This window comes from Stigmatopora nigra, chromosome 6 (assembly GCF_051989575.1).
Source record: "Stigmatopora nigra isolate UIUO_SnigA chromosome 6, RoL_Snig_1.1, whole genome shotgun sequence".
Lineage (NCBI taxonomy): Eukaryota > Metazoa > Chordata > Actinopteri > Syngnathiformes > Syngnathidae > Stigmatopora > Stigmatopora nigra.
In genome coordinates, this window is record NC_135513.1 from 8230932 (window position 1) to 8255555 (window position 24624).

General features: G+C 40.4%; 2 protein-coding genes across 4 annotated transcripts in view; one reads left to right on the plus strand and one right to left on the minus strand.

Annotated features, from left to right (window-relative positions):
- The window catches only part of LOC144198338 (uncharacterized), a 34485-nt gene that overhangs the window by 8651 nt on the left and 1210 nt on the right, over window positions 1–24624 (minus strand). The window contains exons 4-17 of the mRNA XM_077719288.1: window positions 23837–24019; window positions 22532–22676; window positions 20931–22202; window positions 20423–20695; window positions 19267–20329; window positions 13018–13078; window positions 12880–12951; window positions 12329–12433; window positions 11101–11160; window positions 10682–10786; window positions 10494–10599; window positions 9910–9990; window positions 9625–9830; window positions 7103–7238 (exon numbers count right to left, since the gene is read on the minus strand). Of these exons, the coding sequence (XP_077575414.1) occupies window positions 7103–7238; window positions 9625–9830; window positions 9910–9990; window positions 10494–10599; window positions 10682–10786; window positions 11101–11160; window positions 12329–12433; window positions 12880–12951; window positions 13018–13078; window positions 19267–20329; window positions 20423–20695; window positions 20931–22202; window positions 22532–22676; window positions 23837–24019 (3868 nt within the window). The remainder of the gene's footprint in view (window positions 1–7102; window positions 7239–9624; window positions 9831–9909; window positions 9991–10493; window positions 10600–10681; window positions 10787–11100; window positions 11161–12328; window positions 12434–12879; window positions 12952–13017; window positions 13079–19266; window positions 20330–20422; window positions 20696–20930; window positions 22203–22531; window positions 22677–23836; window positions 24020–24624) is intronic.
- On the plus strand, window positions 181–24219 carry LOC144198339 (protein FAM83G-like). Of its 3 annotated transcripts, XR_013326692.1 has the most exons (7): window positions 181–1436; window positions 3790–3957; window positions 5015–5139; window positions 5448–6777; window positions 8032–8414; window positions 10653–10726; window positions 23852–24219. XR_013326692.1 is itself a non-coding variant. In XM_077719290.1 (6 exons), exons 1-5 carry the CDS (start codon window positions 936–938, stop codon window positions 8404–8406), a joined length of 2499 nt encoding a protein of 832 aa, XP_077575416.1. In that variant the 5' UTR covers window positions 181–935; the 3' UTR covers window positions 8407–8414; window positions 10653–14128. The 3 variants fall into 3 exon arrangements, 2 of the variants coding, with proteins under 2 accessions (XP_077575416.1, XP_077575415.1); XM_077719290.1 differs by lacking the exon at window positions 23852–24219 and having other exon boundaries at window positions 10653–14128; XM_077719289.1 differs by lacking the exons at window positions 10653–10726; window positions 23852–24219 and having other exon boundaries at window positions 8032–9305.

Below are 24624 nucleotides of genomic sequence, written 5' to 3' on the forward strand. Positions count from 1 at the left end.
ACAGTCACATGATCTGAGTTTTACCCAAGTAGGTCATTGCACCAAAACAGCATGTTTAGAACACTTTCTACTCATTCTTACGTAGTCAAGGATTTTTGATCACATGATTACACCAGTAGTTTGTACAAGCCTCAGACTTTCTATTGAAAACAAGTTTATCGCACCCTTCCCAGAAAGAGGGGTGGAGTTTAGGCACCGTCGACAACCGGACGCGGAGACTCCCCCTACTTGGTCCCCCGGTATTCAAGCTTCCGTTGTCGAATCCCAAGTTCTCACGCGACCGGCTCTTCCATGCTTTCTCTCTCCGCAGACATCAAATTACCTCATCTACTTTGATGCAAACTGGATGAAATTGATCGGATTTTCGCTTCCATGATACTTGAGGCTTTTTTTCGTGCCACGTAGACAACTTTCTTTTTTTTTTGGGCTTCGTGGACCTCGACCTCCGCACAAAAAGTGTCTCGTCAGACTTGAGTCACTTGCTTTGTTTCAACACATGTACGTGAAGGGGGATCAACGACTTTTTTCTCTGCTTATTCCGATCATACTTGACTCACGGTGTGTCACGGGATATACTCCTCCGGCAAGACAGCTGCCTCCTCCATGTTTGCCGGGTCCTGGTGAACCTGGCGTCGTATCCACCAGGTGAAGGGCGTGGCATTGGGCGGGGCCAAGCATTGTTCTTACACCTTGACTTCATTTGTGAGAAAGCCGACATTCATGTTTGTTAAGACCTTTTTCCATGACATTTAATTTCCATCAAATGCGAAGCTTCACGGCGGCAGTTTACTGCTCATGTTTACCACTTAAAAGTGTAGCTCATGGATTAACTGTGATGAAAGCCGGATAGTTTGTGGAGTTTTAAACAACCCTCAAGTGGAAAGGAGTGTTGTTATTCCTCCCAAGGATTTATTTCAAGTAGTTTCCTGACGACTATGGCACTGTCTCAAATCCAATGTCTGGACGACCACCATGTTAACTGGCGTGTGAGTGAGAGCAAACCAGAGTTTTTCTACAGCGAGGACCAGCGGTTGGCCATCGAGAAGCTCATCACTCAAGGCAGTGATGCCTTCACGGACTACCTCCACGCAAACCAAGTCCGGGACTTCTTGTCAGAAGCCGAGCTGGAGCGGATCACCCACACGGCCGAGCTATATCGGCCCGGGTACGAGCACCACCAGAGGCCGGAAACTCCCGGGGATCAAACGGGGAACCTGACCCCTGGGTCTGGGGAAGATGGAGGTTTGGACGGTCAGGTGTCGCTCCAGTACTGGCCAGACCGGTCTGAGGCCTCAGTGGCGGAGTTGGACCTCGGTTGGCCTGAAGCCGTTTCGTACCGTGGGGTGACACGTGTGAATGTATACACGCAGCCCCCCAGCTATGGACAATCGCACATCAAAGAGGTCGTGCGCAAGAGTATCGCTTCAGCCCAAAAGGTAGAGATTAATTGAGCTTAAATTGTCATTGGGGAAGTAACAAAATCAATATGGTTATGCCAGGTATCAATAAGTGTTTTGGTGCCGGACCTTTTTCTTTTACTCTACTCATTTTAAAGTATATCTATTAATTGGAATTTTGCACTTGAATCCTTAAAAGCTTAATTTTTAATGCAATGCCAATATATTGCCATCCAAGCAATGATATTTCCATGCTTATTTATAGTCCCACTTTTACACAGTAATTAAATGATAGAATCCTGTCACAGTATTCCAAAATAAACAGTGACGACTCAAAGAGATACATAACTATTACTATTAAAACTAATTATGACTACCATAAAAAATGATGATGTCACAAGAATTCACGTGCAAGCAGACTGCCACCCGCAAGTCTCATCCTGTGTTCTGTTGAAAATGTTTCACATGTTATGAAGTATAAAAGACAGCCGTTGAGACTCTGGAGTCTTGGGTAATCTAAGTTGTAAATCAAGTAAGACTGGGAACAATTTTCACCTACAGACGGCAAGCTTCAACAAATAATGCCATCAGTTGCTAAACACTTAATAGGAAAGGTGGTGCACGATGGCATCATTTCCTACCTCGTCGTATTAAAAAAAAAAGGGATATTTGAACTTTAATATGAACTTTATAAATTCAATTATTTACCCATAATCAAAGGTTTTGAGACACTTCCTCATTCTACATTACAAACCCTACAAAGGAAGATCTGAGCCTGGGATTGAATCGTAGATATGACGTACCCATCAATCATTTACATTTCCGCCTCCCAATTCAACAACAACATTTTGATTACTTTTCAAATGCCAACATGCCTAACTTGTTGGCCTCCACTTAATGCCCGGGTAAACCCTTGTCTGGAGTTATTTATAGTCAAGGTTTGACAGTACTTAAATTGTTTTCACTATTCTCAGTGCTTCAACTTGAAGAAATGAATAAAACAAAAGCACTTTTTGACCATTTTGACAATTCTGTAGCGGAGTACCATCGCCGAATCCAGGCATTTTAAAAAATATTAGATTATGATGCGGCTGGAAGCAGGCATATGCTGACTGCTTTACTAAATAAATAAATCCTAAAAATATTCTCAAAGCTATTATACAAAATATTGTCATTTTAACCTCTTTTCAGATCCATTTTGTGTTGAACTTTTTACTTGATTAAGTAAATATGGGTTGCAGGTAAGGTTTGAGATACTGGGCAGTTTTATAAATTTTCACTGCTCTGCAATGTTGACAAGTCAGCCAAACTAACTGGGTCATTGTGCCTTGTCATCTCCACTGCTGTCAAGGATTGATCCTCTAGACGTTTTTTAGCCCGTGTTGCTCTCACACATGCACACATAAAGCATTCACCAAACAAGATTGACTAGAAAACGCCTATATTAAAAAAACACCTACATTGACATGATCTGTCACATGATATAGGCCTCGAAATGCCACCGCACTAAGTCAGTGTTTGAACTAGAATAACACAGGAAGCTTTATCTTCTAATTTAAGGGGCTTTTTTTAACCACTGGAATACTGCCTTGAGTTAAACAAGAGAGGCAAAACAAAAACTAGAAAGTCAGCTTTCCCCAAATAGTCTGCATTTATCCATTTCTGCCAGCGGCGGTCCGTGAATTTCCTACCGACGCCTTCAGCTGTCTGAGTCAATCCAACCCTCAAAAACTATTTTATGGCTATAAAACCTCTACTGCAGTTACAGCTGCCACACATTGAAAAATCATCAATAATAACCTCATACTTGTTTTATGCAGCAGAGCCTGCAGAACTGATTATGAAAGCCTCAAGGCAGGTTTCTGACCCTAGCAACAAATAGCTGAAATGTGATTGGTTAGATGCTTGAATATGAAAATCATAAAATCATAATTAACATCAGTCTGTGATTCAGATTTTAGGCCAGCAGAGAAGGCCTTGCAGGACCTGACGGTCCACCACTGATTTCTGCACTTATATATAATATGTGTTTGCAGTATTTCTTTATCCTCGTGTCTAACCTAGTGGTAATGTGTCTCAGGATTTTGAGAAAATCTGCAATTTAATCAAAATTATTTCACAACTTTCTGTAATAATTCTATATTTTTGTTTATACAAAGTATTTTCAGTTTAGTCAATTACTAGTTTTATGAAATTATTAACTTTTGTTTTGCATATTTATTCCGCTTATCCTCACAAGGGTCATGGGAGGTTCTGGGGTCTATCCCAACTAACCTTGGGCCCCTGGCCGTGGACACCCTAAATTTGTGGCCATCCAATCCAATCGCAGGGTACTGTTTTCATATAAACACTAATGTATTTTGTTTTACATCCAATGTGTGTCTGTGTGCAGGTGATAGCTGTGGTGATGGATGCCTTCACTGACGTAGACATATTTCGTGACCTGCTAGACGCAGGATACAGACGCAAAGTTCCTGTATACATAATTATTGACGCAGCAGCTGTGCCCTCTTTCCTTTCCATGTGTGGCCGAGCTGATATGCACCGTGGACACCTAAAGGTACACAAACACCCCCTCTATACACACACACAAACACACACCTAGAGACACACGTTATGCTTTGACACATAAATACACAGGCAAGGTTTTGTTGTTGAACTGAGAGGTGAGGTAGTTGAACAGATGGCTACTGTTGATTAGTCAAAGTTCCAAAGCTTCACACCAGAAATGTTTCACTTAATGACAATATTTAAGTTAATTGTTCAGGATATTTATATTATTAAAAATAAAACTTAAAAAAAGGAAGGAAGGAATGAAAAAAATCTATTATCATTGAACAACATCTAATGGCCTGCTGGCAATGGTAACATGACTGTCAAGAGTGTCCGGCCATAGTACACAAGCACAGTCAGTGTTCCCAGATTGATTTAAATATCTAGTAATTTAATAATGTTCAACCCCAAATAAAATACTTTAAAGAGCACAAATGATACATAGTAGTTTTGTTTACTTTATAAAAAAAAATCATATGGATTGAAAAAAGGAGTAAAATCTTAATTTGGTCAAAAAAAGTTTGAGTCGTGAAATTGCAGTGTTTCAAAGCAGAAAACACGAGGCACAAAACTGACACGTCCTAAAAGGCCTTATTGTTCTATACACGCAGTAAAATGCGAGACGCTATAGGCTGCATTTCCATACTATTCATTCCCTCTCTGAGTGAAACTTGTCAGGGCAGTAAGAGAAAAAAACTAAAGATAATCATTTGCAAATAAGGCAGACTGGAGTCATTCTTTTTCATATAAACAATCCAAATCTCACTTTTCAACCTTTCTTATCAACCGTTATCATTGTCACTCTCACATTTATAACTACAACTTAATACTCATGTGAGATTATGCCCACACCTTCTACCCATGAGGTAACAGATCCCATTGCACCACACCCTTTTATCACTGGGCAAAAGACAAACACTGCAGGGTGTGGAACATGGACACAGATAATCTGTAGCATCTGTAAACACAACATAGTCATCAAAGGATAGTGTGCCTATTTTGGGCAGCACAAAAGCCCTCTAAAATGAATCTCACGTTTTATTTGTGTTCGTGTGCGTGTTAAGAATCTACGTGTGCGCTGCTGTGGAGGTGTGGAGTTCTTCACACGCTCTGCTCAGAAGATTCGTGGGTCCCTGAGCCAGAAGTTTCTCTTGGTAGATGGAGACAGAGCCATCTCTGGTTCATACAGGTGAGCTTGACCTGACACCTTTTGAATATGATTTTTCTTAATCAATAAATTAATGAACATCACACATTTGAGATAAGCCATAACAAACGATCATGACTGTAGGGGTTTTAAAAATGTAAAAACTTATCTACATTTCAAACCTATCATAACCCTGAAAACAAGAAGTATGGCCTGGCCACACTAATTGTGGTTGTACGCTAGTGTACATATTTCCTAAATTTGATATATTCTTGCAGTAGGGACCAAATACTTAGAAAATAGTATTGACCTAACCTAGGATACAACTGACTTTCGTCTTTTTATTTCAGCTTCACGTGGTCCTCATCCCGCTTGGATCGTAATCTCATCACAGTCATTACAGGACAGGCCATGGAGACCTTTGACTTCCAGTTTCGGGAACTGTTCCTCCTCTCACGGAGCGTGTCTCTTAGCAAAGTTTCCATGGTCGACGAGCCCATTCCCGATCCGCTCCCGCAGGTCACCCCGGTTGTTGTGCCAGCCTCTGTTGCTAAGAAGCTCATCAATCCCAAATATGCCCTGGTTTCTGTGGGAACCCACACAAGTACCACGTCTTCAGACCAGAACTCCAGCCATAAGAATTCCCAGGTCCCTGTTGCCATAAAAATTCATAAGGGGCGTCTAAAAGGTGTTTCTGAGGAGCCAGATATACATCCCGCCTTGGTCAATATGGAGAAAGCCTACTTGATCCCATACCTTCCCACCTGGCCGGAGCCAGACCCGCCAAGTGATGTCATTGGTTTCATTAACATTAGGGATGAGAAACGAGCCAATCAGGTTCACTTGCAAAGGTCAGAGCGGTTTGAGGTCAGTCAAGCTATTCGCTTCAGCTCGCCGTTGATAATGCCTACTGAAGAGTCTGGCCCAGATGAAAAATCTGACACGCAACCTACATTAGGGAATAATTCAACTCCAAACCCTACTTCCAGCAAAGAGCACCAGGAACAGCCATCTCTACATAAAGAATGTGCTGATGTAACAGATTCTGCAGGGCTTGAACAGTCGCAGCCTGACGCACCTTGCAAAGAGGAGACACAACAAACACATGCACCCCCTGCACAGCCTCAACCAGCAGAAAATACTAAAGAAACTCCTGAACCTCCAGCAGCCCCTCCTGTACCGAAACGACGAACACTGCACTTAGTCTTCGACCCAGCCCCCTCAGATCCGTTCTCTAAAGCACAGGTCACTCTGGTTAAAATTGACAACACAGAGAGCTCCTTGAACAACAATCAGAAAGCCCCACTTGACCTTGCCTGCATCCCCTCCAAGGAAGACGGTGCCGACTCAGGCAGCAACGGCAATGGCAGCCAGGACAGCACCAAGGTCATGTGTGACCGAGCGGCCATTGATGACCCGTCTAGCACTTCCACGGCCTCAGAGGATGAGTACTACGACTGCTCTCAGCAGCAACCTGTGGACCTGTTGGTTGACAGGGTCAGCACAGGGTCTGGCCGAAGCAACCGTCTTATGGATGGCGTCAATATGATGGCCCGACTCTCTCAGAGCATGCTGGACCTGCGAGGACCCAGAGATCCAATGGACAGCACAGCACTCATCCGCCAGTCACAGCAGCTGCGCAGGCAGGGCCGTGGCTCACCAAACAGGCGGATAGGGAAGGTAAGACAATGTCCTCTCATTGTAGCCCTTTTTTGTCATGTTTTGAAACTGTTCTTAACATGTAACACACTCAAACTACAATAAGCAGCAAGTCCCCTTATCACACCCTATCTGTCATTCCAATGAATATGCCCTGGCTTGGGCAAGTTCAACGGACTGTTCTCAGTCTGTCAATAATTGAAATGGGTTTGTTTTTTAAATTGAAATGAAACTAAAATCTACTGAAGCAGTCCTTACAATCAGGATGCAGTTTTTGAAGAACATAAAGGATATGAGACGTAAAATGTAAACATTGAGAATAATTCCCATACTCATGTGTCCTCACCTGGATAGAGAGCACGGCTGATCATGCCTGGGAGGATGATGAAGATGAAGGGCAGCATCTTAAGATAGGCAGCCATGATGGACGCTCCCTTCACATGGCTCATGTTTTTTGCCGAGAGGGATCGTTGAACAATCACCTCAAAATGTCAAGGAATAGCAATATGTCATTCACTTAAATTCCACCTTAATAATGTTGTATTCCCCTAATTCATTTTCAGATTTCTACTCCGGCAAACAGTTATACAATGCATTGAGATGAATGCTTGTTGATCACAGAATCCAAAATTGATACCTTTTCCATTTAACTGACCACTAAATATAGACAATTAACCTAAAACAGCATAGAGAACTCAACTTTTATTTATTAACTTTTTAACATTACTTTTCATAACTGGCAGCCAAGTAATTAGCGCCAAGGCTTCAACACCACCTGCAACCCTTGTGATGTTAAGCGGTTCAGGAAATGAATGAATGAATATTTTTCATAACTATTGATGCCATTTTACCAGGTGCTTAGTAATTTGGTTTTAATGTATTCAGAATGTCAATTCAGCTTTCTTCGCGAAATCCTTCATATGCAGCCTGTTTATCCAATTTGAATAATTTCAACAATTCCAATTTCATCTATTTGCTCTAAATTGACCATTGGGAAAACAGGAGTGTGGCTGAAAAGCTTGTGAGCCTTTGGAATGTGTGTTATACATTGTAGAAATGCGGGCTACAACGTTCTTCAATGACAGACACCAAGCTTCACTACTATACAAAATTAACAAATTCAAAGCAACAAAGACAAGAACTGTTAATGCCAGGAAAGTATACATAGGTCTAGAGCACTGTTTTGACATTTTCATGATTCTTAAAGAAGACAAAGTAATAATTGAAAAGGTCTTCCAGGTGAGATACTAACAAGAATTCCCTGTCTTTGTCCAGATATTTTCATTTTCGAAATCTCCTAATCGTGATGGAAGGCCCAGAGGCACAAAAGTCATCATCGCTAAACCAGGGAGCTTCCACCGCCCTCAGCGTGCGGGTGGCATCGTAATAGGAGGACATCGCTACTGGCATGGACAAACGCGACACTTGGATACCCCCCTGATGCGCAATGAGACTCGATCCAGCCGTTCGCCTCGCCGCCACAGCCCGGACTATAGCAAGAAGGCTGTTAACAGTTTCTCGCCATCACGGGGTGCCAACCCTGCTGGAATCACGCCTATGTCCAAGCTGAACAATTGTAAATATTTTAAGGGACAAGGTGGAGCCACACAGAAGAAAGTGTCTCAAAGCAGTAACAAGGCCTCAAGATAGAAATTAAGGTAAGCCCCGGTACTCTAAGCATACTTTTAGATATTGACTTGCTTTTAAATGCGGTAATGCCGACTCAAATAATGATATCTTGTCTATATCTAAAATATCAGTCTACATTCACATATAATGAAAAAAATATTATATGTGAATGAATTATAATAACCTTGGCAAAAACTGTAAATATATGCAATCATTTTTTTCTTTGACTTAAGGTAGTATTATTAATTACCTTCACTTTACCTGAGCCGCTGAAAACGACTTTCCAAAATTTGCACTGTAAAATCTTGTTACATACAAAAACTCAACATAGTGATGTTTTGTGCCGTGAGTCAGTGAAATTACTTCTAAATAACCACTGTGTTAAAATTATTCTGATTAGTCACTAACATGGAGGGAAGTGCATGTTGTTTTTGATAACCGCTGTCTTTTTTCTGTCAGTTTGTTGTCCCTATTTTTTTCCACTTCTAGAGCGCTTGCATTGATTTGTCCGTGCCATTCATTGGAGTAGTGAATCAGTTCTTGATCGTTGCGCCTTCTCTGCAAAACTCACCTCCAACAGCACTGTTTCTTTTCGCTACATTTCAACTATTGTCGCTTTCAGAGTGATGGTCTCATTCTATCTGCATGTGTATATGAACCACCAAGAAAGCTGTGTTTGCTGGCAGTGACATCATGATTGTGGCATATCTGAGCCACTCTTGAAGGGAGATTTTAAATCTTTCCCACTTCGTCATTAAAAAAAAACAAACGAAAAAAAGAATAATTCAGAAAATCTTGTTGGTTACCAAATGGTTGTATTTTTAAATTTGTTTTGTGTCAGGTGTTCTGTCTGTCAAAGCACTTTGTTACAGTTGCGGTTATTGTGGGAGCGCTTTATGAATAAAGTTGTTGGAAATATATACAGTAGGTTTTCATGTATCACTACGCATAAGAGTTTGGCTGAAATACACGCCCATGCCTTTTTTTTTACTCTAAAATCATTAATATTACCTATAACTCAGACTAGTACGAGTAACCCATAAGAAGATTACATTTCAAACTTATATAGTTGTAAAAAATGTTTTCTTAATACTAACATATCATGGTCTCATCCAGTGATCAGGTTCTGTGACTTGGAACTAATTTGAGTTACGTTAAAGTAAAAACATCCTTGATCCGAAAAAAATTAATTCAATGAGATTACAGTCAGACACCAGGGTTAAATTTGTACAAATTTACCTGATCAGTGCACCAGTACCAGGTGGCCAGGATTGTTAGTCCCAACGTCATGCCAGGCCAGGGCAAATCTCCAGTGACAGCGTCTCGGAACAAATGCATGGCATCCTTTCGAGGTAGGTGGCAGGTGCTGTTAGGTATGATCTTGCTCGGGACTGCAATGCTGTACACTTTCTCCAGGTTACTAAAGCCCCCAATCTTGTTGAAAGCTGTGATTGACAACCACCCTTTTGATTACATAATATGCAAATATATTTGTAATTGTGGCTGAAAAGCAAGAGCACATACCAGTGATGGTGAGAATGATTGCTCCCACAATCATTACCAATGTTTGCAGTGTGTCGGTGTAGATGACAGCAGCAAGACCACCTGTAAGTAGGTTGGTGAGAGTCTTTACCTCAAACTGATTATTCAGGTAACATTGCTAAACATATAGAAATGTTCTATAAATCGCCATCTGCATTAGAATTGAGGGTAAATTAGTTGGAGGCTGTCTTGACTGATCGAGAGGTGGTTGGATTTATCACTAGTTAGTAACAATCCATCCGAGCTGGGGTGTCCAAACCAATTCCAGGAAGGGCCAAGAGGGTCCCTTTATTAATTTAGGCATTTTACCTTTGTTTTTACATAAATACATGTAAGAATAAAAGCAGTAAATACAGCCGTTTGGGTTACTTTTACTACCCGCCTACTTGTGCAGATGTACCTAATGAAGTGTCACAGTTTATAATTCATCTTGACTTTAATGTGTTTACATGCCATTATGATCTGGACTACCATGGCACAAAAGCAAAGTACTGTCATGTAATGACTGTCATTAATCACTGAAATTTCTATGTGTGGACAAACCTAATGTTTTTGTGTTTGCATACCAGCGATAGTATAGAGTGCCGTAACCACCAGCATGAGGACGGTAGACAGATATAGGTTCCATCCTAGACAGACTTGGACAAACAGTGCTCCTGAATAGAGGTCAGTCTGGTGCAGGGAATCACAAAAAAGCATTTGTGTGTTTGTGTTTTGCCAACTAGGTCATCGGATGCCATTTTGTGCCTCCTACTGATATCTTTGTGAAGACGGACAGAAGCAATGAAAGAACAGCCAAGTAGGTTCGAATCCTTTCTCCTCCAAAACGCCGGCCCAGGTACTCGGGCATTGTCACGATCTGCACAAACACATTTGTTTAGTTTTTTTCCAACTATGTGTGATTGGGTAATCAGCACAAATGTGTCATTGGCTGCTCCATCTGTTCTAAAATTCATTATGAGACTAAGAAGGTGTAATTTGTTATGCCGGAAGATAGCTGAGCTGTGTAGTGTAGTTGTGTGACACCCTGCTGGGGAATTTTCAAGGCGGGGAATGCTTGTAAGGACACTGCCTCTGTTGGAACCTCAATGTACCTGCTGAACGAGCCTAGACAAGCAGGGCCTGTGGTGCACATATGAATGTGTGTATGTGTGTTTGTGTGTGTGTTCTAACCCCGGAGGAGATGTAGACAGGAACGAACACCCAGGCCAGAGCCAGCAACACATAAGTGGCCTGAAAGAAAGGGTGAAGCAGAGCAGTTCAATCAAACAATTCACAATGCAGAAGAGGCTTTGAAAAGTCCTTTTAGTGTATTTCTTGTGTAAAATAATCCGTTTGTTTGTTTTTAAACCATGAGTGGGCAAACTATGGCTACATATACTTTGAATTATCCCCAGGTTCTCAGAATTTGTTGCCATGAATAGCTACAGTCCAATGTGGAGATAAAGCACTTGTTGGTAATGAGGGCTAGACTACAACAGCTCCCAGTGATACATTTGGGCGCCCAGTGTGAGTCAACCCTCTAAAACTGTTCACTTATTTAGCACCTTAATTCTCATAAGTAGTTAATTTACAGTGGCCTAGTTCTTACAAAGCAAATTCCCTCTCCTAGGAAAACATTGTGCAGTATGCTCGCTAGAAAAATGTATCTTCCCTGGATGCCACAATTGAAAGAGAAATTCCATTCATTCACTCATTCATTTTCTGAACTGCTGATCTTCACAAGGTTTGCACGGGGTGCTGGAGCCTATCCCAGGGACACTCTGAATCATAGCCAGCCAATTGCAGGCCACAAGAAGACAACCATTAACGCACACACATTCCACAACCCCAGAACTGTGAGGCCAACAAGCTAACCACTCGGACGCCACTGGAGAAATTCCAATCATTTTAAAAAAATTCCCCAGTGAGGAGGGGAGAACGTTGCCTCTTCACAGGCCAAGAGAAGACCCTGAAGCATGTTAGCTGTGTGTAAACTATCTCAATTGATAAGTAGGTGTTAGACAGATGCAAAAAAATAAAAAGTAACATATAGATATGTTCCAGGACATTGTATTTCAATGACAGTTGGCAGCTTTTATGAATTAGATCAGAACTGGGCAATTAATTCCAGAAAGGGATTTTTGTTCCAACCCATAAGAGAAGGGCAATCGGTGGTTTGCATTCAGGTGCTTCTTGTTTCAGCAGAAATCTAATTAGTTCAACAAAAACCTGCACCCACAGCGGCCCTTGAGGACCGGAATGCCCAGGTCTGAATTAGATGAACTAAACATAGCAGCATTGCAGTAATACATCACCCTTATATATTTTTTCAAGTCACACAAATGTGTTCTGAATTTCGTGAATATCAAGATTTTTCGTAGATGCCTGTTTTGTTTCATTTGTGGATGTGTGCACTCACGCTCCATTCAAAGCCTGCAACAGCAATGCCCCCAGCAGCTCCTGTCCCGGCAAGACCGATGAATAGACCTGAGCCCTCAGAACTTGCAAATAAAGAAGCTCCAATCTAAGAAATTTTCAAAATGATTATAGTTTATTAAAAGACAGGTTTACAATGAAAATAGTATATTATGGTTAGATAAACAGAACCGGTAAATAAAAAAAAAATGTTTTAGGTCCTTTAAAAAGACTTTCTAACTGTACTTATTATTGTGGTTGTAAAGTTTCCAAATACTACTATATATGTCCTAATCACCTAATGTCAATAATATTAGAGTTTATATACCTACTGTGTATTTTTTAGAATGCTCTAATAGAACTTGGAGCTGTATCTTTGGATTATTTCCATCTATATAAAATGTGATGAAAACTGCAATGTACTGTACTTAAATGTAAATTTAGGTTGCTTTCCCTATACAAAATGGTGCTAACCAGCAATCACACCAACCCAATGACCAAAATGAAAATTGAAATGTTCACTTCACCGTGTAAGAGATGCTACGGAAAACTCACCGGCCACCAGGCCATGTCTCGCCCCGCAAGGAAGTAGCCACTTAGTGTGTTCCTGCTCACCCTGCATGATGACTTACATGCACACAAGTGTCAGGTTAAGGAATTAAATACAAACTTAAACACATCTCCGCCACTTACCCATATCCCTACTGCCAGGTTGAGAAGGAAGTAAATTACGATGACAATGATGTCAGAGAAGCTGAATGACTGAGACAGTGCGTAGAAATTGGTGGTAGAATTGGACATCCTTGGAGTTTTGTATAAAATCTTCAAGTTTGCAGTGCTATTCACTAAATGAACTTATTTAAAGGTATGCCCATTCAATTATCACAGCCTTTCTTGGTAAGATCCAGAATAAAAGCATCACAATTATTTTCACCTCCGCCCTTTTTTGCTGACCTGTCTGCATCAAAGTAAAGCAAAAAGTGAAGGTGTACAAGAGTGTGTGTGATGTACCTGTGAAAGACTGCCATCCCCCACGTGAAGGGTTTGAACACATCACTTAATGTTGAATGCATACACGCGTGTTAGCCATGCTAGGGGATAATGGAGTGCATGTGTGGGTTAGCTGTGGAGTACAGCAGATGCCAATGTGGACCACAGTCTACATCCACACACACACACACACAGACACACAGATAGTCAATCAGGCTATGTGACAAGTCTATAATCATTAGCGTTGTCTAAACATACAAACGTGTGCTGGTAAGTGTCAAGTGGAGTCAGTCACATTGTGTGTGGTGTGTGGATGCTATTTGAAGTGGTGTGTGTGTAAGCTGCTGTTTCTTTATTTCATTATAGATGTAAAAGTTTCGTAATGTGCAGTGGGAACCTAAAAATGGAATGCAAACTCTTGTCTGGCTCCCAAAATTATTTTAGTATTAAAGTAATTTATTTGCCTTTAAGAATCAATCAAATGTGAAGCAGTTTTAGGGTGTTGAATTTAAGGTGATATGGCTGTTCTATTCATTCACATTTTATTCAATGGTATTGTAGTTTAAGATCAATGCATGCACATTTCTCTTCCTGAGGCAATTGTTGATGTTGACCACATCTTTTTCATTAATTTCAAGACAAAAGCTTATTTATGAATCCTACATTTCTGGTCAATTCTATTCTTAATAATGATAGTCCCCTTAATACAGCTTTCTGGAAACACTCACTCGCTGTCTGGCATTTCTGTTCTCCCAAAAATACATTAACGGACACCTCTCATTATCAGCTGCATCAGCTTGACTAGGACTTGCAAAGTATGTGCCTTTGGTTGTCACCACATTATATTAAAAAAACTCAATGGACTTAGTTTATAATGTCACAAACAGTTGTCATTATAAAATAGCTATAGGTCCAAAAATATTTTGAAAATGACTTGATTTTAGAAGCACTGCAAGGATAATAAAACCAATCTTATGAGGAAAGTGTAGACTTTTTAGCTTCTCAGTAACATCAAGAGGACATTTTGTCAGTGCTAATCCAGAGGGTTCACAAGAAGGTGGCATCAGAGGGATTATTCATGCATAGAGTAGAGTGTGACTTTGCATCCATGCTCCTTGATAGACGGGCAACTACACAGATTCAGACACCACTGTTCCGCATGTTTGTCTCTGAACCGAGGAGCAGATGGCAGTGACGGGGGCGCCCTGACGTCATGCACATCATCATCATTAATCTCTCTGACACACATACATACACCCAGACAGCACAAGTTGTAGAAAGTTAGCAAGAGTCAACATTTGCCTATAACATTTAAAGGAACCCTTCCTTTAACCCATTATTCACCAGACAACTCACCATGTTTATTTCTGCTCAGGAAAAGGAAATTGGCATTCATTTTCAATATCATCTATCAATTTTCAAACAATCTGGAAATAATGATTTGATCTCGAAAAGCGTACATTTATCGATACAATTGACACCCTCTCGTCTACACTGTAAAAGACTCAGTTTAAGTCCATAGAGGGCTACTTTTTTTGTAATGGGCAAAGTGGGCGACTGCCCAGGGCTCAATCTACTATTTGGGGGGATATTTTTTTTTTTTTTGGGTGTAATTGTAAAATGGGCAAAAGATATCTGAAAAATACTACTACAGTATGAGCACTGAATTCATAACATAATTATTTTAAATATTTTGTACCTTCATTTTGTCGGACTCGGCATTTCTTTTTGTTGTCTTTGCTAAACTTATGTCTACAAGTTATGTTAGGCGTATTTGATTGGATGTTCCTAATTCTTAAAAAAGAAAACAAAACCCATTTAAAAGTAAACCGTAGTAAATGGAGAATGTGGAAAGGAAATTACTGTGTGCAGGCAGGCGGCCACAGTTGGAGGAAAATATCGGGTGACTTATGTGCTAGGAAAGTGAGTGTGACGATGAAGGGAAAGATCTTCAGGACAGTGTTAAGGCCAGCCATGATGTATGGCTTAAAGACAGTAACTCTGAGGAATAGATAGGGGGCAAAGCTACAAGTAACAGAGATACTGAGGTTCTCCAAAAAAGTGACCTGGTTGAATCGGATTAGAAATGACAAAACAAGAGGGACAGAAAAGGTTAGGCGTCTTTGGAGACAAGGTCAAAGAGAAAAGATTTCAATGCTTTGGAGATTTCCAGATGGGAGCTAGGGACTACATTGGTAGAAGGATGTTGAGAGTGGAAATGCCGGGGATCAGGGCTAGAGGTCGACCTAGGAGAACATATGTGGATGTAGTGTGGGAGGACATGAAAGTGATTTTTTGTGGCAATGCTTCAAAGGACTAGCTGAAAGTCTAGTAGGAGTAATAGAAAAGAAAAGAAAGTACTACTGAGCTTTGCAGGTGCTGAATTCTAATGCTGACATCATTTTTACATCTCAGACTTTTTACGTAAGCGTTAATGTTCAACCCAATCAATAGTCTATTAAAGGATAAGCATGAATATGCATGCTCAACTTATAATGGTGTGATAATATTTCACGTGAAGATAATTTGAATACAGGCATAATCATATTCATATTGTGCTGAATCATATAGTCTGGGGAAATTCAAGATTCAAAGCAAGTGTCCTGTGATTCAACAGCGCCCTCTGCCCATAGTGCAGCAGATAAATCTAAAAGAATAAGATTCGAATAGGGGAAATACCACTATGCCTGTTACAAATAAAAACAATGACATTTTGTGGAATTTGTGTTTTAAATACATTTTGTGGAAATACTATACATCCCTGTCTAGTGCTTTGAATTGAAGTTCACTCACAAATGGTAACAAAAATAAATCTGAATATAATTTTTAATAGTCGAATAGAGGAGTACAAAGCAAGGGTAACAAGTTATCATTCAGCCTTTCAGAAACAATCCCTGATTTTACAACACATGGCTTAACTGCATGCTTCTTTAGCACATAAGATAAAGATTAGAAAACATATTTTTTTAAGTAACAGTTCTAGCCAGTATATGTTATACTGTATATTCCATTGAAGTTAAAGACATACAGTGTTCCTGTACAGTAGTCATTGTATAAAATTGGATATTTTGTTTCTAGTGCCTCTGCTGTGAAACATATTCTTTAGGCGTGCTTCACTTATATATGCCTACAGTTTGATAAAATATCACTTTTAAAAAGCTTAAAACTGTCGACAAATGAGCCCCACCTAACGACTGTAACTGGTGTTCTTTGAAGCGCTTTGCGTCTTGCTTATTAAGCTACTGTCTTTTTGTCTGCACACATTAGAGCCCAAATTGGTTCGCATACACTTCACTAGGTGTCCGTGTTTTTGTATTTTTATATTTATCATATATATTGGGAATTATTGATTAAAATGCACTTTGTGTTAATGCAAATCTTGCTAAATTGAACAAGAGGTACTTCCTTCTCCCCCAAAAGTGCTATAATGCAATACCATTTGACTTAGTTGGAGGTAGCGAAAGAGACAACTTTGAACTTATCCTATAAGTCTTTTAAAAAGCACACTACCAAATTATAACATTTTAAGTCCATTTTAGGTCTACCCACGAACCTTTACAGCAGCTAGGCAATTAATTCAATTGGTCAAGCTGGTTTAAAAAATTGCAATCAGCTTGTGTAATTTCGCAGAACCATATGCATTACTGTTTTTGAATTTGTAAACAATAGCATTTGAGGATTTGAGAGCCTCAATGTAAAAATACGGTTTATATGTAGTAGAAGTTTTAATAAATAATTTGGCCAAAAGGTATAAAAGAGATCATTAAATAAAATACTATGGCAAACTTAAAAAATCCCTTATTGGATACTGCTAAGCTTGTTGTGAGACCTTAAGTAGGCCCAGACATCAGGAAAACAAACCAAAAAGTCTTACCACTATGGCAAGCCCAAACTCCTGAGAGTAAAGCTAAGTGTGTAAACAATTACAAATCTCCTTTTTGTTGTGTTTTATAGTTTACATTCCTTGCTTCCTCCATAAAATACAGTAGTAATGTTCATTTGATGAATTATTTGATCATCAAATTATACAGCATACATTCAAGTACAAATCTACACAGGAATTCAAACAGATTTGCTTAGGCAGATTGCATGAGGGTACTGGCAGACTGTTGGTATTGTGCACATCAAACAGGCAGTAAACACATGCACATCACCATTCCACGCATTAACATGCCAGCGGAGGTTTTGCACCAGCGGTTGTTGCAGCCTCACAGTGCAGTTAGAGTACGGAAGATCTGTGTGAGGCAAAAGACAGATGCAGTAAGTGCAGTGCATTGTTTGGCAAGCAGCTTGGTACTCAGGTCGTGGCAGCTATGCTTTTTGCCGGCTCGCTCTGCTGCCAAACAGAAGTCCCTGAATGAACGTGCCACATCTTGCAGCCCAGCAAGTGCTTCGGCATTCCTGCGCTCACACCTGTCGCAACTGGAAAACCATATGCATGTGCCAGCCAACTCCACTAAGGTCCGGAAACTATCAGCTAGAGAGTTGAGCATTTCCTCTGGACTCTGGTCAATGGCCACCACTTTTTGGCAGGAAGCCGTTAACCGCCTCGCCTCTGTTTGAAGCACTTGCTTATTCTCTGTAAAGTGAGAAGCACATGTTTCCCTTGGGTGGAAACCTCCTTGACTGGGCAAAGAACAGTCAGCGCTACTATTTTCTAAGACTGAAAGAAGCTGGTCTACATCAGCACGTATGACTTGGAACCCATCAGGCGGGTCAGGGTAACGTTGCTTTCCAAGGCGATTAATGGTGTCCTTTTGTGTTTGAGTGGGAATGGGCTCTGCATCACACAGTGGCGAGAGAAGGGGACTGAGCTCAGATGTTTGGAGGGATGGCAGCAGGTGTGGATAGGAGGGAGGGTATGTTGAAGAGGAGGAAAGGTGGGTTGATGTTGGGGGATCAGTTATGAGTGGAAGAGGTAATCTGGCACTTTGTGTTTCACCACTGCCTTGACATGAAAACTCATAAACAGTCAAGTCTTCATCAAAACTGCCCTCTTTGTCAAAGCAGTTGGTGTAGACTGCTGGGCAACCACACGGATCAATATTTAACCCCTCCACTACTGAGTCACATCCAGATGTCAGCACAGAAGTGCACCCGATCTCAGGTTTTGAGTTTAAAGTTGTCCCTGACTCTGACGAGACTTGGGATGGGTCCTCACAGAAGTTAAAGCCTTGCCACCCTGAACAATGTGGTTGGATTGTTTCTTCTGCTGGCCTACAAAGACCCATTAAGGGCCTGTCACTGCTGGTTCTTTGCATATGAAAATGTGGACCAGGTCCATTTAAATTTTGTGTAGTAACCACAATCGGAGTAGGGCTGGGGGATGAGTGTGTGCCTGATTTATAAACTGGAATGCTCTCCATTTTTGATGCATATGTCATCTTTGATTCCGGTGGCACTGTTATAGGACCAGGAATTTCCGTGGTAAGACCTGTATGATGTCTTTGGAGGCTACTTAGAATGGAAATTGGGGGCTCTGTTATAGGCAGCTTGATGGTTTCGGGAAGAAGTCCATTGGGTTGTTGTAGTTTAGTTTCATTCTGGACAACTAGGAATGTGGTTTCATGGTCTATTAAAACATCATCTGTGGTTTTATTTACTTCTGATACTAAATTAGAAGTCTTTGCTGAGGTTGTTTCGACAAAGAAATCACAGTCTACTTCGGATCCAGTCACAGTGGCATCTGAATCATCTGACTCCACTACCTCTGTCATTGTCTCTTTTGTGTCATGAATGTTTTTCACAATGAGCAAATTATCCCTGCTGGCAACACCGTCCTTAATAGGACTTGTGACATCATTCTCCCACTCAGCTTGGTTGAGGGTCTCGTGGGAACGTGACAAAAAAAGAGGCAACTTTTGAATCTTTCCTCTTAAAGTGGACGCGGACAAACTGCCCATTAGGCTAGGAGAACAGGACTGAAAGATGAAGTGAGTTGGCAGATGAGGCTTTTTGATAAGATCATGTGTCGTAGCAGTGTTAGGTTGAAGTGAGCTAGAATCAGCATCTGAAGAAGAGTCTCCATCTCTTGGTCCATCTAAAGTTTTAATCAGACTACAAGTATTTAAAATGTCAGTTTTCAAACCAGACCCTGAATTTAGCGTTGGATTTATGATACTTGTTGCAACTCCAGGCTTTGCTGTGATGGAGTTTATAGTATCGCTGTATTCTATATGACCATTACCTTTGGTGAGAGTGTCATTGGTATTTTCAATATCAGATTTAACCAAAACATTATCATCAAAAACATCAGAGTTTATGCTGTCAGTTACTTCATCACTATCCGGCATTGTACTCATATCAGAGGCTTGATCTTCATTTCTGGTAACTTCTAAATCTAATTGTGGTTCGCTGACTTCATTTTGTTTTTGCTCAGTGTTGGATGAGGCCAAGTGCAATACTTCTGTGCATTCTGTGTGCAAACAGTCACTGGGAGATTTATGAAAAGCTAGCATTGATGGACAGGGGGAGGACGGTGGTGCGTGTGGTGGGGATAAGGCTGCAACTTTTGAATCTTCCTCTTCAAATGAGTTTTGAATAGGAGCAATCTGGTTGACACCCTTGTCATTCAACTCTATTAGCCGTGACATCAATTTGGTTGCTTCAAGGTCACCTTTACTGCAATGAATTAGTCCTTTTGAAATGTCTTGTTTCTCAGAGTCCTGTGATAATAACATATGAGAAGTGGATGGTCCATTCCCTGTCATTTTTTTGTCCTTGTCTTCCTCATGTTTAACCTCTGGGATGGTCTTCTCGTCTCTTCCCGTCTCTTGTATGTCACTGCTACAATCAGCACTCTCTTTTCCATCTGGATCCACCCGACATCGAACAACAGTGATGGAAGGAACTACTATCCTAATATGATCTATGACAGATTTTGATTCCATCGCATCGGGTTCCATCTCCATATCATGTTTCCTGCTTCTGCTTGCTGATGCCAGATGGTCATGAGCTTGCTCACTGGATCCAATGTTAGAGAGAATGGGCTTCGACTCGAGCTGTTCTGGTTCCCCTTCAAAGTAAGTCAAACAGAAAACAGTTGGAAATTGGTTATCAGATTGTTCTACAAGTTCATAATCTAAACTGAATATGTCAGCATGAGTACCTTTAGTCAAAAAGTTGCTATTCAGCATAGGATGAATCCGGTCTTGCATTGAAATCGGGTCGGGTTCCGGATATGATACCCTGGACGTATAATCTGTTTCCATGTAGGAACGACGCTTACGGGATCGTTTCCTCAGCTCATGCAATGCCCTTTTGTCACTTTCTTTGCATTGCTGACCAACCTCTTGAATATTGCCATCTTTTTTTGCATCTGAGACAGAGACACTGAGGTTGAGTGAATTAACAAAATCCACTTTCTCCTCAGTGCAATTATCTGTATGAAAAAAGTTGGTCAAATTAGTATTCCAATATTGGAGTGAGTATGTTAAAACAGTTTTTATTTTTCAATCTAAAAAAGGCACCATAATAAAATCGAGATTGTCTTTTCAAGAATTGTTATATGATCTTTTTGCCCTACTTGTAAGACATTACTAAAAAATCCTAACATAAGATCAACACATCATTTAAGGAGGCCAGTAACAGAAACTTCACAGCATAAATAGGATCACCTTTTAGCTCCATGTTGTCAGGTGACGTGAATCCATCTCTGGCGTCAAAGAACTCTTCATCAGAGCTGCTATCTCCGAAACCAGGTGGTGGCTGGAGAATGGGTGCAGACTCCACTTCATTCGAGTGATGCTGTACTTCCTTAGTGTTATCTTTGTCACTTCTCTGAATATCATTCACAGGTTGGGAAAGGCTCCGAGCGCTGTCAGGGGTTATGTTGGAGCAGAGTTTGTAGTAACAGCTGGCATCCTTCTGGTCAAAGTTGAACACAAATTCAGAATAGGAAGATGCTGAGGACAAAACTGGTGAATGTTGATGTTCTCCAATTCCGCTCTTCCTGTTCGCTTTTGTTACTTCACGTGTTCTGCTTTCAGTGTCCTCTTTGCTGCTATTTAGCATATTTATCTTTTCCTTAGTGTCCTTTTCTTCATCTGCTTCATCATCACTAGCCTCAGCGGGGCTCGGGAGGAGATCTACAAGGCGAGAGAGCTCAGCAAAACATATGGTTTCATCATCTTCAGTGTATGAGCTAGTGGACTGTTTAGTAAGGTGACTTTCAAGTGGCATAGGAACAGCATCGGAATTTGGGGGAGAACTTTTGTCGTCTGACCCTCTGTTGCCCCTTTCGTCATTATTGTAGGATGTGAGGTGGAGAAGAGGATGGGAATGAGCAGGTGGAGGAACTAACAGGTTCTCCTCAGAGTGTGTGAGGGAAGGGGGATAAAGCTCGAGGGCTGAATAGAGTTGAGGATGATTTAGTGGTGCGACAATGGGCTGCATAGAGATAGAGGAACATGTAATCAAGTCATCTTCCTCCAGGAGGTCCAGTGAGTCACTGGAAGGACTGGTAACAATGCGAGAGTCAGTATGACAGGAGTCAGAGAGTGATGGCTGGTCCTCTGCTGCTCCACCTCCCAGTTTAGATTGCAGTGTTTGACTTTCAAGTTTCACATCATCCTTTTTTGTTTGTCCATCAATCTGATCTTCTTTTTCCTCAAGCAGTTGATCCGCCTTCTCAAATCCAGGTAAATAGTCTTTTTCAGTGTCTGCGTCTTTATCTTCTTTTTGCCTCTTGTCTGTTGATTTTTTATTTCTATAGTCTGTGTCACGTTTGTTTTTCTTGGTCTGCCCTTCTCGTCTTTTTCTTGCCTCTGGGTCTGAAGAGGCTCTGACACGTGGGCGGCGTTTGGCACTAGCAGACACACGGGGGACAAGTGGCTCCATGTCCAAGTCGGATGAGTTGTCAGAATCGCTACCACGACGTGACACGTATCCTGTTGACCGAAAGACAATATGACATTCGACAGCAGAATTCATCAAATGAAGTCAAATCCCTACAAATTAAAATCTTGTCTAAGCTTATGTAAAGCTTTGTTTTAGAAAAGCTAAAGCGGCTCTTCAGTAACTTACTATTGCCATTTATTGATATCAGCAATTATCACAATCACTTCATTACAAATGATTTCACTGAGAGGGTTTTAGACCCACTGGGAAGAGGTTGACTGCACTCAGTTTTAAAAACATCTATTGCACTAAAGCTAATGGATCTTCTTGTAAATAAACAGTGCAATATATGATTTGTACATAACAGCTCTCCATGTACCTTCTTCAGCAGATACTCTATGCTTTTTAGGGACATCCATCCAAGGAAAAATGTTGATATTGGGATGAACAAACACTCGACAGTATCCTGCTATTAGGCATGACATATCCTTTGCTGCAACTGTCTCCAGCAGTAATGTAATTGGCTGAGGGTAACAAATGACAGTATTATTCAGACAGAGATGGACTATATTCAAAATCTAATCACATCACATAATCTCATGAATTTTTCATCATGAATCACAATGAAAATGACATATACAGAACACTCATATCTAGGGACAATTTAGAGTGTCCAATCAGCCCTACCATGAATGTTTTTTGGAATATGGGAGGAAACCAGGGTGCCCAGAGAATCCCACACAGGCCTGTGGAGGTCATACGAACCTAGATTCGAATCCAGAACCTCAGAATTGGGAGGCCGACGCACTAACCACTCCTCCACGGGACCACCCATCATGCATTAGTTTATTATCAAATTCTAATTTGCAAATCTGTTAAGACTGACCCAGTTTTCAACAATATATATTAGTCCTGGACCAAGTGGTCATTCAATAGTTGTAATGACTAAAGATCATCAATGGCAGTAAATTTTTGCAATTTGATTCGACATTTAATTTCAGATTGCATGGAAATTTCAAAGATTAAGCTAGATTTAAGCAATGACTTGTTTAATTTATGCTATACCATTTCCTAATATTGAGTTACATCATGTTGAGCAAAGAATAGTCATTTTGTTTTACTAAAGTCAGATGCTTGGGGCAAATCGTTTGGCTCATTGTGTGATCCCTCTATGCAAATGATCTTTGTTTAATCATGTAAGCCCGAATAAAACTCTATGCATTGAGCCTGCACGACCCAGAGCTTCTTACCATGCTAGTGGTCTTTCTATAGTTAGGCTAGACATGAATTAATGTTTACAACTAAAAATGTATTTATGCTTTTTTATTTTACACATTTTGTCATCATGGCTTTAAAAGAAAACTATAATTCTATTATTACCTCGGGATGTTTACAGTGCCTGGCAATTTGCATTATTATTTTTTACACATACTGTAGGTCACTAACGGGTTACACATTTTTATGTGCAACATAAATACATGCAAACTATTTTAGTGATGTCAAGTTCTAAGCAACTGCCCTGTACTGTGAAAGAAAACATTGTTTTGATGGGTTGTTATTTATTATTCATTGCTATAATTGCTGTGCTTTTAGTGCTATTTTATGGTTAAATGGTTCTAAATTTTGGTGAAACTGAACAAATGTCCTAAATTGAGGGCATGATGGTATGATAAAATGGTCTTACCATAATGTCTTGCAGGTATATCTTAACCAAGCTGACTTTGTCAGACTCAGGAATGAGTTCGAGGCGCGTGATGCTGTTAAACTCTGTGAGGGTGGACAGGATGCTAAGCTTGTTGTTGATCACCTGGCTCACTCCATAACGCGCACCCACCAATAGTGTCACTGTGGACTCTCTATCCTGCAGCTGAACAGAAGAGAGGGAATTCATAAAATCAAATAAATAAATAGTAATAAATAGGCTGTATGTATTCTCAATATCTACAATATATATTTTCTATATGCCCTTTCCCCTCCTTGTCTAGTAGAAAGTTGACCTTGCATGCAAGCAGGGGCAAACATGAAATGCCACATAGATTTTAAACCTCTAAATCAAGAGTGTCAGGCTCGGGTTGGTTTGCGGGCTGCTTTAACATCAACTCGATATCATGTGGGCCGGACCATTTTAGATATATTTCGATTTTTTTTAATTTTTATAATTGTATTAAAAGAACTGGATGAAATCCCTGAATATTCAGTTTTTTAATAGATATAAAACAATTTTTATTTTAGCTTTTTTGATATATTATAAGATTTTACAAAATGATTTTTGAACTAAAAACAGAAAAAATGGATTAAAAAATAACAATGATTGATTTAAAAAAATCAGGAAAAGTAATATAAATCCATATTCTTCATTTGAATTTGATCCTAAAACAAAAAGTCGGCACTCATGATTTACTTTCCCGGGCCACACAAAATGATGCGGCTGGCCAGATTTGGTCCCCGGGCTGCCACTTTGACCTATGTGCT

Bases quoted from the DNA above. Each gene is read 5' to 3' on its own strand.
- LOC144198339 (XM_077719290.1), top strand. From the start codon at position 936: ATGGCACTGTCTCAAATCCAATGTCTGGACGACCACCATGTTAACTGG. The intron at 1,437-3,789 runs GTAGAGATTAAT...GTCTGTGTGCAG, and splicing joins GTATCGCTTCAGCCCAAAAG to GTGATAGCTGTGGTGATGGA. The intron at 3,958-5,014 runs GTACACAAACAC...GTGCGTGTTAAG, and splicing joins TGCACCGTGGACACCTAAAG to AATCTACGTGTGCGCTGCTG.